The sequence below is a fragment of the Ammodytes marinus genome, assembly GCF_949987685.1.
Source record: "Ammodytes marinus genome assembly, chromosome: 9".
Lineage (NCBI taxonomy): Eukaryota > Metazoa > Chordata > Actinopteri > Uranoscopiformes > Ammodytidae > Ammodytes > Ammodytes marinus.
The window spans coordinates 27,275,440-27,287,978 of NC_137213.1; the positions used below are offsets into that span (position 1 = coordinate 27,275,440).

Here is a 12,539-nt window from a genome sequence, read left to right on the forward strand (position 1 = left end):
ACCTTTCGCGCCCACACTAGGTGACATGTACTCTCATATTCCTGAAAAACGATTTCAGCATTTCAAGACGTTTTGTCATGGCCTTGGCTGAGGAAATAGCTATTTCATTGGGATAAAGAGGACTCCATCAATACACCTGTTTCTACCAGCAACCATTCTCACCACCCTTTGTCCCACAGTGCTTTAGTTTGGTCTGAGTATTCTCAGTCAATTTATCAAAACCACCATATTCACCTCGCTGGTTTAAAACACAAAAGCTATGTTCTAATGTGTGCATGACAGAGACAATTGAGATTTATATATATCTTTATGCTGGGTGGTTTAGGAACTGTATTTGCAGAATTTCTCCATCCTCCTGTTTTCCTTTGAGATGAATTATAATCCCTCATGTTTCCTTTAACAGAACTGTCTAGAACCCAATATTTTATGATCTTTCAGTCATTTTTCTGCTCCTATCAAACTGTTTTTGACGCTACGAATGAATGCCCCAAGGAGCATTGAGCCGTACCACACCAACTCTTATCAAAACTCCCGAGAGTGGAGCTGACAACAGTCACAATACGGGTTGATGGAACAAGATGCGTGTGTGTGTGTGTGTGTGTGTGTGTGTGTGTGTGTGTGTGTGTGTTCTGCTGAGCCGTGACTGAACATAAAAAGCCCATAGCAAAAGGCGCCTTGTTGTTTTCCTCAGGTGAATCCCCAGATATCTGTTCTCCTGCTTTACAAAACTAAACAATGCTGAAACTGGATTGTGTAGTTCAGAACAAAGCAGTTGAAACACAACTTAAAAAGGAAGTTAGATCAGTCTGAATGAGATGCATCAATGAGCCTTAATACTGTGAACAAGGCAGAGACATTGCTGTGAAGCATGCAGGGAATTAGTTAGTCTATCAAGTGTCAACTGCTTAAAGATCTCCTATTATACTACTTTCCTGGTCTTAATTTCTCGTTAAAAACTGCTATAGAGCAACCTGACACGAATCACATCACAAAAAACTATGTAAATCATCTGGGTGATTCAGCATGCTCTGTCAACACTGTGCTTCGGCCATCAATTATTTGATACGCTAGTATGGTTAAACATGACTATAAATCATTATTTACACAATGTTTATAGGTCATAAAAGTCGAAAAAGTATAATAGGTCCTCTTTAAGAATAAGATCAATTCCAACCCCGTTGACTGTAGCCGGCTGATGACAATACTCGTTGTGTTAGGTGTCTTTGTGCATTAACTCATAATTCATGTGGATGTCTTTTTTTATATTGAATGGTGTGCAAAATGACTATTATATACCCTCACCATGATTTTGTGGGGAAAAAGGTGACACTGGCAATTATGCTCAACAATTTCTTCACCCATGCTGAATACTGTACATCCTGAAGAGATGGGAAAATGCTTTTTAAAACCTCAATTTCAACAGGGTCAAATCTGTCAAATCGGTGGGGAAATTAAACTGTAGCTGTCAGCTCCACCTCAGAGCTCCAACCTCAGCTCTTCTGTCCTGTGTGAACACACACAAACCGGCAGAAAAAAAATGATGTAGATCTATTTGCAAATCTATTATTCATGTCCCGCTATGTAAGCACTAATATATTGTTTACCTGCTGCAATGTTCAATTTATCACTTGTTGACATTTCTCTTGCCTCCAAAACTGGGTGACTAGATTGTGAAATATGGTGTGTATTATTTCTCCTACTGTTGTGTCCGTCCCTGCTGCCGTGTGACACTAATGATTCCCCCACAATCGGCCTGACTTTAGCAGTGAATATCTCTAGGGGTTAACAAATTGGGACGGATAGCAGTTGCTACATGTGTCACTCTGTGGCAAAACTGTTATTATCGTCCCCTCAAAAAAGTAAAAAAAAAAAATGGCATCTGCACTAACGAACAGCTGACAGCACCTGCTACACTTTGACAGCAACTTTTTGTTCAAGTTTCTGGAATTTTTTGGGCAGAAAACTTTGACACCAAATGATTGCAAGTTATTGCAACAAGATTTGATAATTGGAAGAAAAGCTTAGAAGAGTGTTAAAGTGTTAATTGGAATTTGTATTCATTTATTTAAAGGTTGTAGCCAGAACCTTGCTGGTTTATTTATTATTAAATAATATCAATTATTTTTAATCATGTAACTGAGTGAAGCAAAAAGTATGATTTGCTACAAAGTCCTTAACCCTTTCGTTACATATTGAAATCACCAATAACTTAGATCTTATCAGAATAGAGGGATTTTAAGGATATAGCTACGTATGTATTTTTCAATTTTTTACATTTTTTTGCCGGTACCAAATCTAGCATATGTTCTAACTAAATAGCGTTTGGTAAATCGAAAAAGTGAAGCGGAGTGACACACACACACACACACACACACACACACACACACACACACACACACACACACACACACACACACACACACACACACACACACACACACACACACACACACACACAACTCCAGACCAACTCTACCTTCTAATTACTCTCCATCTGTTTGATTCCAAACTGCACCATAAGGAACATCTCCACGGTAACTCAGATTGTTAAACTGTAGGTGGGCCGGATAATTACCGGCAGCCTACTTTGAGAGGACAGATGAATTCACACCTGTAGAGCGTTGAGACAAAAAAACTTCCCTATTGCTTTTTTTTATTGATATTCTTTTGGGGCATTTTCAAGCTTTATTAGATAGTACTTAGAGTTGAGATGGGGAGACAGAGAAAGAGGGGGGATGATTTGAACCCTCGACCACTGCAACGAAGGCAATATAGTACGCGCTCTATCCACTACACCACCGGAGCACCCCAACTATTGCTTTGACTGCTGTGTAAAAGAATGAGATCTGGACCCATCACCACCGACAACCAGGATAAAACTGATGTTCGCTGAAGTAAAATACACAACTAGCAAGTTTGTGCTGTGCTTTGAGCTGTGAAGTTGTGGAAGGGAATTGAAAAATTATTTGGACAAAATGTTAAAATGTTAACTAGAGTTGAGTATATGCTAGTAGTTGTTTTCTGCAGCTTTCAGTCCCCTACAAAACTACTTACTTAAACAACTTATTATTTTAGATTTTTTTTTTTTTACTTTGGCGTTTGAATCCATCAAATGAAATGAAGTTCACACTCAGTCTCTCGAAAATATTTTATTTTCTTCAAACAGTTTGTAACCAAACAATCAGAATATACTGTATGTAAAATCATCTGGACATTGTGTTTTATGTATCATGGCATGTCACTCAAGGTCACTGACATCACTGTTATTTACCATTGACCAAACACGAAGTACCGTTACATTAGTATGGCTACACTGAGAACCATTCAGCTTAACTACACAACCTTGGCAGAAAATAAACCACTAACAGCACAAAAATATAAAGTTTGAGGTCAAAAATGCTTTTAGCTTTTAGGTGATGACGGTTTGACAGATACTGGGACTCAAAATTGGACTGACCAAAAAATAAATAAATATGAAACATGACTCAACTTTATAACAATGATGATGTGCTTTTAAACACATGCATTTTTCATTTCTTCAAACTACTTTTTTTGTCAAATTTGTCAGCTCTGATTAGTTGAGATTGTTGCCATACATTTCCACAATTTTTGTTCTGGCAGACCCCACTGCACTGTATTCTGTGAGGGAACCGTAGTGGTTTCAGTTTTAGACTTAAAGGAATACTTCAGCCATACGGAACTGGTGTTCTATCATTATACAATCGCTATTATAATATAATGAATGAGGATTTTCTCCCCTTGGCCCAGCTGTCCTGTTTCCTAACCCTACATGTGATGTCACACATAGGAAAATGTTGTGTCAGACAGTGAGACAATACAACACTCTTTCTGCCTTTTCTCAGGCTAGGATGAACCAATTTCTAAAACGTTTGCACATTTATACTACATGGGATCTCAGAGTTCAATACACCTTCATATTTCCACAGGTGAAGTAGGTCTTTAAGAGTGAGCCGCTGCTGAAGTATAATACAGCGGAGATGCATCGTTGGGAGTTGAAGTAACTTTTGTCATTAAAATCCCATTTGTACTTTGGCGTCTTGCAGAGAGAAGATGTTGTGCATTTAATAAACATCCGGTGTCTTTTCTGCCACCCCTTCCTCAACCAGCTGCACTCTTTTAATGTGGATGTGATTTTTGAAAAACAGCAATTCTGATACATTTAGCAAATCCCTTCCTTGTCTGCTCAACTCAAGTCTATTATTATCTTTCTGTCTCATTTTCCATCTAGTCACAATCCACCTGTCAGACACCGAAGCAGATTATACTTTTCAAAAACAAATTACCGGAACGTGGTGACAGACAGACAGCCACAGTGTTATAAAAGCCTGTGTGCTGCTGCCAGTGTTAAAAGATTTTTTACTCTTCAGAGAAATGATTGAGCCGGGAGATGAAATTCCCAACAGGCGGCATGGAGAGAACTTTCAAGTTTGAAAGACATGGGGGAAAAAAAGTGATTTTTTCAAAAGATTTTAAAGGAACCACACACGATAGAAGTCAAGATGTGATCAAGTTTTTTTTCTTTTCCCAATGCTGTCATATTTAGAAAAGGAAAAAAAAGTTGTAAAGAAAAAACTTGAATGCAAATGTGTCAACCCACTTCTAACCTGTCTCAAGCCTTTACTGCCACAAACACTCACACAATCACTCACATACAAAGGTTCTTTGAGTGAATCCAGACTGCAGACTAACCACATTTACCACAGGAAGAGAATAAGTATGCTGGTGCGGCTAGAGTTTATATGGGAGAAATGGCTGGAATTCTTCACACGCTTTTCAAAAAGTATTTCTCATCATAACGACAGGCCAATCTACCAAGCTTTAATCTGTGCTATCTGTGTAAGTAGCGCCAGCTGTCTATGCATTTTTTATTGAACCTTTTTTGGTGATGTTTGTGAGTTAAGTTAGTTAACAGATGTCACAGCTTTCTCAGATTTCTCTCAGCAGACTCTTCGATAGCTTTGAAAACAGAAAAATAAATTAACTTTAAAATTTTTTTTTACCCTGTTTGGATTGCAGCCCGAAAATAATTCTTAACAAAGACCGAAAATGGTAAAACAATGAGCTGTAACTGATGAACACAACCAACTCGTTTCACATTGCCATTTGATCCATTGTTAATGATTGATAGTATTTTATTTTAGCATTCAGGAAAGCTTTGTAAACCCATGCCTAACCTCATACATTTTGAAAATCCTTTGTAATGTGGTGAAAGATAAAAAATGATCCCTTATTGAAATACATACATTTATTCAAGTTATTTTCGATACAAAAATAAATAAACTTGCAACGTGAAAACCTTAAAACTTTTAAAGAAGGGCTAAAACAAGTGGAAAGGATGATGAAAAAAATGGAAATAGAAGATATCATTTAATTTTTAAAGGTAAAAGGTGGGTGACACCATATGATTCCAATATGATAACTTAAAGGTGCTACGAGGAACTTTTAAATATTTCTGAGACACTTTAATTTTTCCTCTGATGATCATAAATGACATGTAACAGCAAACAAGACCATGAGTGCAAAGAATGCTATTTTTATATAGTTTTCCTTAATGCCTTTGTCATGGGTACGCTCACCCAGGAACAACAGCTGGCGTAGCACAAACACTACTGCTTTTGTCCAAAGGGGATGCTAGAATGAACACAAACTGAAAGTTCCTCGGAGCACCTTTAAACTTCCAGGCATCGTAAAACAACATCCTGACAATTTCAAGTTACTTCCTGTCTTAAAATATAAGTCCCCATCTCTCTCTTGGGGACTTACATTAACCCAACCACAATAGTTTGTGTACAAAATTTCACATTTTCCCATCCAATACCAACACCACTATTATTTCCAACATTTTAATATGACAAAGTGACGTTAGCAAGAGATTGTTACAAATACATTAAATCCCACATTTACATTTTTTGAATATTTACAGGTGAAAACAAGGATATCGACACCTCAAAAGTCCAAAACACTGTTGCCTGTTTGTATCAGTATATGCACAATGTACAGTAAAAAGCAAACCAGAAGACAACACTGTGTGAATTGTTCTTTTTATGCCTCGGAGCCACATCTTTCCATCGAGTCTTCTGATTGGCTATTAAAAGTCTTGAGACGTTTTGGGACACACCCCCTTTCTGCTCCAAAAACACCCAAGCAGTTCACCAGGCCTCCAGTTAAATGAAATACTCCTTGGGGTTTTCACAGGAGACACTGTGGGCGTCGGCCTGGCTGTTGAAGTGGAAGTCTTGTGTGTCCTCTTGTTTGACTTCCTTCACTTCCTGGTTACGATACGTCTCTTTCCTCCGGTACAGGAACCTGCCAGTTATCGCCATGACAATCACAAGCGCAAATATCACCACAGCAATCACACCTGCAACAGAAGAGGACATTTTGAAGATATAAGAGGCTCAGATATTAGATGATTGAACCATTACTGAATATTTAAATTTGAAGACAAAGATCTTAAAGGTGCACTATGTAACTTTAGGCGTGTCAGAGAAGTGAAAATGTTCTACGATATGTTCTCATATCTGAATAAACAAACTTTCCTCACAGGAAACTGTGATCCCTGGAACACTGTTTGAAGTTAGGAAGCTACCTGAAGTTGTTGTTTACAGCGGCAGGGCCCACAGTTTTGTACACAAACATAATTCTAGTCTTACGTTTGGTTCCAGCAGCTTCCATCAAAAATAATTAGTTTTGATTTATGATAATAGAATAATTCAATGCTAAGAATTACATGTAGAGTAAATGTGTTTTGTACACTCACTGCAGGTTCTGAAAATGTAAACAAACCCCCCCCCCTCCTCTGAAGCTGCATAGTGCACCTTTAAAGGGACTACTCCTTACAGAGGGAAATATATGTCCATTTTCCCCCATCGTGCTGCCATTACATTTTTCTTGATTTTTTTGATTATCTTGCCAATCTATCTTTCAAGTACATTAAACACCATTTTCAATCTTTGGAATCTAGTGTGCCGGGCCCATTTGGGAATATAAGGGCAGGTGTCCGTTTAATTGGAATTCGGAAATACATCTGAAATCAATTTGAAACTACATTAATTTATATAAAGAGACTTTGCTTTTTTTTAAAGATAACGGCCCAAAAAGTTTTCTCATCGTTGAGTCTGTCCTATAAAAGTTTAATTAGGTGAGCTGCCCTTTGTACAGTGACACGGTCAGGCCAGTTTAATGGAACGTTTTAAATGACTTTTCTCAATCATCTTTGCTATCTACACGACTATAGAATGAACCGTCTTAGTCTTCACTTTAAATCACTTTGTGCTGGCAGTGCAACAAAGTTTTAAATTAGTTTTAAATAGACTCTTGAATGACACCATTTCACTCCTCCGTAGAGCTCAGGGGATGTCAACAGCGAATATATACATTAAAGCTATAGTGTGTAACTTCTGTAACCCCCATGAGGTATTCTAAGTATTAGCAACAACACTGCTATCTACCCCTACATGAGGCAAGCCTTCGGGGGGATTGTATTGTTTCTGCTGTATGTCCAGGATTTTTTCATAGCAGTAGAATCAAGAACTGAAAAATTTCTTTGGAGGTTCTTGGGATTTTTCTGAACTCCTGCATCTGTTTTGGGAGCAGACATCAATTTGTAAGCACTGCCATACTGAGAGATACAGAGAGAGTGTTTTGTGGAGCTGATAGGCTTAATCAACTTTGTGTCATCTCATTTGGAACCGACACCGAAAGTTACGCACCGTAGCTTTAAATATAAACATTTTATATTTGCAAATCAGTAAGATTGGCTTGTTATACCATTAAATCAACTTCAGAGATTCTAAGTAGAGTGCAATAGGGTGAAAGGGTCCAGTACCTCCAATCAGTGCAGAGTCAGTCCTCATGGCATTGACTAAAGGTTGACCTGAGCCCACTGAACCAGAACGGTCTACAGCCGGAAAACAGAGAGAATAGCGGAGGTAGAGAAAAGAAAGATGGAAGGGAGAAAAGATAGTATAAAAGTAAACATCAAGAGGCACCAAGAAACAAGAGAAGATTTTGGAGCGTAAATGCAGAAATCATATATACAGCTCTGGAAAAAGTTAAGAGACCACTCCAAATATTCAGTGTCTCTCGTTTTAACTATTTAAAGGCATAGGTTTGAGTAGAATGATCATTTTGGTTTTGTACTATAAACTAATGACAACATTTCTACCAAATTCACAATAAGAATATTGTCATTAAGAGCATTTCTATTAAGTAATGTACAGATGAAGATTGAAGAAAAATCCAGACTGGTCTCTCAATTTCTTCCGGAGCTGTACAATAGAGTCAGAGAGACGAGTAAACAACAGTGCAATTACACCCAAAAAAAGAAGGGAATAATAGAAAATGAAAGGATAAATGAACAGATCAGATAAGGAACAGGCAGGCAGAAGAATGATACAGAGACTAGATCAGATTCAAAACATAGTCATTTAGAGGAGATGGGGCGTGTTAAATCGACTTTTCAAAATGACTCTTAATAATGCATCTCAAACTGTGTGAGACAGAGCCCAGAGGGAAAGAAATCCCAAAAGGAAACCTCCCCCCACTGTGGGCCAAATTAATTAAAGCATCAATCAAACAGTCATTAGTGTCTATAACCCAAGGAGGAAACAGTACGGGACTAATGAGCCCGTTTTTTAAGACTGGAAAAGTAGTTTTCATGCAATTTTGAGACTTGGGAAATTGGCAAATTGGGAAGACAACGGGAGATGCTTGCTAATCTACTCTGTTACTGCATGAAACCCAAAAGTATAAAGACAGAAAGAGAAGGTTGGAGTGGTAGTTAACCAACTTGTAATGTAACAATGAGACATTTCTTTATCAGTTGTAATGAAGAAATGCCATCAAAAAAAATCCTTGGTTTATTGAAAAAAGGTTTTATAGCAATGGACTTCAGCAGATTTCAACATCAGTCCAAGATTACATTTGCAAAAGCGTTCACTTTCTAAAATAGCTGCAGACGTTAGTTAAAGAAAGATGTACGAAAACATAGTTTTCAACTCATCACTTAATATTGTGGAAAGACTTGAGACAGTGGTGTGGTAGCAGATTTTGCATATGATATATCTCTAGACTCAGATATTGGAATGCTTACTTAGCCATTGTTTTATATAGACTTATAAGTGTAATTGGATATACTGCATGTTTGTTTGTGACTGAAACTGAGACGTAGATTGCCCAACGACCACTCGGACAGCCACGCCTATGTTTAACTTATTCACAATTACTCCTATTGTCCTATGCCCAAACTCCTCCCATGGTTAAGTAGGTACATTAGAACTGTCTGCCTCTCTACCTGTCTCCCCTTCGAACCATTGTTGGACGCCTCCCCCCCTGGGGGGCAGAGTTTCCTTAAATACATGACGTTTTAAGGAAGAATTCGTCACTTCTTGTAACATACTTACGTGTGTTGGAACCGGTGACCTCTCCGCGGAGAATTCTTGCTATTCTTGATTGAAAATAAACCTGATGCTATACACTATATCACCGTTTGCTTGACTTTTCTCACCACAGTAATTGGCGAGTTAATTCCAGGAAGGAGAACACCGGCAGAGGGTCCACGGGACCGGACAACAGCAAGCCCTTCCATTTCGGGACAGAGAGGACCTCTGTTGGCCGGCCCGTGGGGAACTCTGTCATCTCCTCCGAATCGGTATGTGAGAATATGTTTTGTTTTAAAGCAACAACAATTGGGTTAAAGGATTACTTCTAAGGACATCTCTGTAGGAATTTTTACACTACAGTCGGAGCGAAACTCTCCCGTTTAAATTTACTTGGTAGTGAGCATGAACTTTAATTAACCATTAATGTAATAAAGCTAGAACGCCAAAGTGAACAGCCACGAGTTAGCTTCGGCCCGGGTGCTGTGTGACTGTTAATGCATCTGAATGGCCTTCCGCCAAGCACTGGACTGGAATTGACGAATTAGTCTTATTTGTTCAAGTTGAACTGAGCAGGTTGAGAGGAAGGTTTTAGGTAGTTTAGTAATTGGTAATGTTACTTGTTCGGTTGACGGACCGGGACAAGCAGCTGGACAGTGCTTTCATTTGTACTAATTTTCTTTTCTCCAGCAGGTTTTAACTCCTTTAAAACTTTTCTGTGTTTTACAAAAAAAAAAAAAAAAAAAAAAAAAGAGAGAGAGAGAGAGAGATTTTAGTTTTCTTGGAAAGCCTGAATTATTAAACAGGTCCTTCTGGGAGATTAAACTAGAATTGTTAACCCTTTTACAGACCAAGATATTTGTGTTGGTGGGGCTTGTTTTCGATCAAATAGCAAGAATTTTGAAATTTCATAAGTGTTTTATTGTTTGTCTTTGTTTTTTGTATTGTCTTGTTGTTTTTCATTCTGTTTTGCTTTGTGTTAACTAGCCACGGTACCACAAGGAAAAGGTAAGAAAATTGTGGGCTTATTTCTGTGTTTATAACAATGGGGATGATTTTTAGCAAACGAGCCGAGTTAGTCACTCCAAATTCGCCTTGTATACAATATATGCGAACGAATTATGGGGATTCAGCTGTGACACAGATGCAAGATTGGCATCGCTTTGGTTTTCCAATAGGGGGTAGTTTTAGCGTCGCTCAGCTCAAGCTGCTGAAAGCACAGTTACAAGGAGCTGAAGAACAAAGTAGTCACAAACGGAAGTCTAAACGTTTCCGGGCCGACTGGCTGGCATTTACCCACTGGTCTGAAGAGGCTAATCGGCGGGCTAATAAGTGTCAGCCAGCCGTTGAAGATAAGATTAACTGTGTCTCCCAGTGCCTTAAACTACAGGACGATTTACATGATACAAGAAGCCCTGGCCCGCTCCGACGGACAGCGGCGGTATTGCCCGCAGGCCTCACACCAGCAGCACCGACCCACCCTGTCCCAACAGCGGTTGTCCCCACAATACAAGAAGCTCCGGCCCCAGTGCTTCCCTCGGCGGACGCACCCACAGAGTCGGCCGGCAACACCGTCACCATCAGCGTTGCCAACCCCAACCCACCGCCTTACAACAATGCATTGCCACTGTATCCTCTGGCACAGCTCCACCAAAGCGGAGGGCTAAAGCCCGGAAAAGAGCCCCCCATTGTGCCCGCTTCTCTTACACGCTCAGGTTTGTCATTCCAACCACAGCCGATTCAGCTTCCCCTGGTGAGTACAAATCCTGATTTTACCACTAACACTGCTTGTGCCCTCCCCATGCTCCAGCCAGCACCAACGAGTCCTTTATCTACCTTGCCTTTAAGGCCACTTTGTTCTGATCATCCCAAAAACATTGAATACACTCTGCCTATGATCGAAGTAGCGGGTCCGGAGGGTCCGATGTTAGTTCACAGGACATGGCATATGGCTGATATTGAAAACGCAATGGTCCTCCTCCCCGTCTTAAAAGACGTGGGGGGCAAACGTTTCGCTGATGCAATTTTGGAATTCTGCCAAGAATTTAAGCCCACAACCACCGAGCTACGGCGTCTATTGATTAAGAAAGTTGGCAGTGATTGGGCCAAGCTCTCTAACTCATTCCCTGAACATGAGATCAGACTGACACACACTGCTTACGAACACGATTCCAACGCGCTATACAGAACCATTATTATCAAATTAGCCGAGCGTTGCAATTCTGCTTTTCCTCCCAAAATTGACATGGGAAAAATTTCCCGATGTAAACAGAACAAAGACGAGTCTACTGCTTCTTATCTCGCTCGTCTTACGATCGTTTTCAATGATTATGGTGGAATGCCGTCCCCAAAAAATCTGAACGAAGGACTGGTTACAGCATATGAAGCTCACTTACGTAACGCATATTTTAGCGGTATGCACAAAAGAAATGCTGATATGATTAAAAAGTTGTGTGTTTCATGGGTTAATGCAAAGATGCAGCTGATCGAGGACTACGCAGACCACGTGGAACAGTTTCTAATGCAGCAGGATGAGGAGGCATTGGAAGAGAAAGCAACGGCAAAGCACAAAGCTAGCCTCGAGGTGTCTTCAACCCTTGCGATGTTAGCAGAGGAACAACAAAGACAAGCTTCGTCCCTCACGATGTTTCAGGATTCACAGAACGAGAGAGGGCGGGAACAAAATGACCGCTTCAGGCAAAATGATCACAGTAAGAACTACAATTCGAACAACCACAGATCTCGTAATAACAAAGTCGACCGCGATGTTTGTTTCCATTGTAAGAAATCCGGGCACTGGCAGCGCGATTGTCCCAACCGTGACAGTGACAATTGACTTGCGAAGGCTCCACAGGACGCTTCGAACCATTTACTTTTAGCATTCAGGCCTGTAGCCCTAGGATATCGAGGCCTCATATGTCTTTTAGCTACCATTTAATTCCCTGTTCAGATGGCCTTGCCATTAACTTTGTCTAAAGCTAGCTGCCTATCTGTTTTAAATTCCTTTTTGAGTTTGGAGTTGTCCTGTTGAAGGGAACATTGTGCAAAGTCATTTTCTGTGGCTGACCTAGCCACACGCAAAAACAGGAGCCGGCCTTCGGGGCTGGTTGACGTGTTTTCACTTGATTTTGCTAGTGT

At 39.8% G+C, this 12,539-nt stretch overlaps 1 protein-coding gene across 1 annotated transcript in view; it reads right to left on the reverse strand.

The window, feature by feature from the left end:
- Positions 1-6,185: 6,185 nt before the first annotated feature.
- The window catches only part of LOC307255310 (contactin-associated protein-like 4), a gene marked incomplete at both ends in the record, with an annotated part of 110,707 nt that continues 104,353 nt past the window's right edge, over positions 6,186-12,539 (reverse strand). The window contains 2 exons of the mRNA XM_080033988.1: positions 6,186-6,382; positions 7,850-7,921. Coding sequence (XP_079890114.1) covers positions 6,186-6,382; positions 7,850-7,921 — 269 coding nt within the window. The remainder of the gene's footprint in view (positions 6,383-7,849; positions 7,922-12,539) is intronic.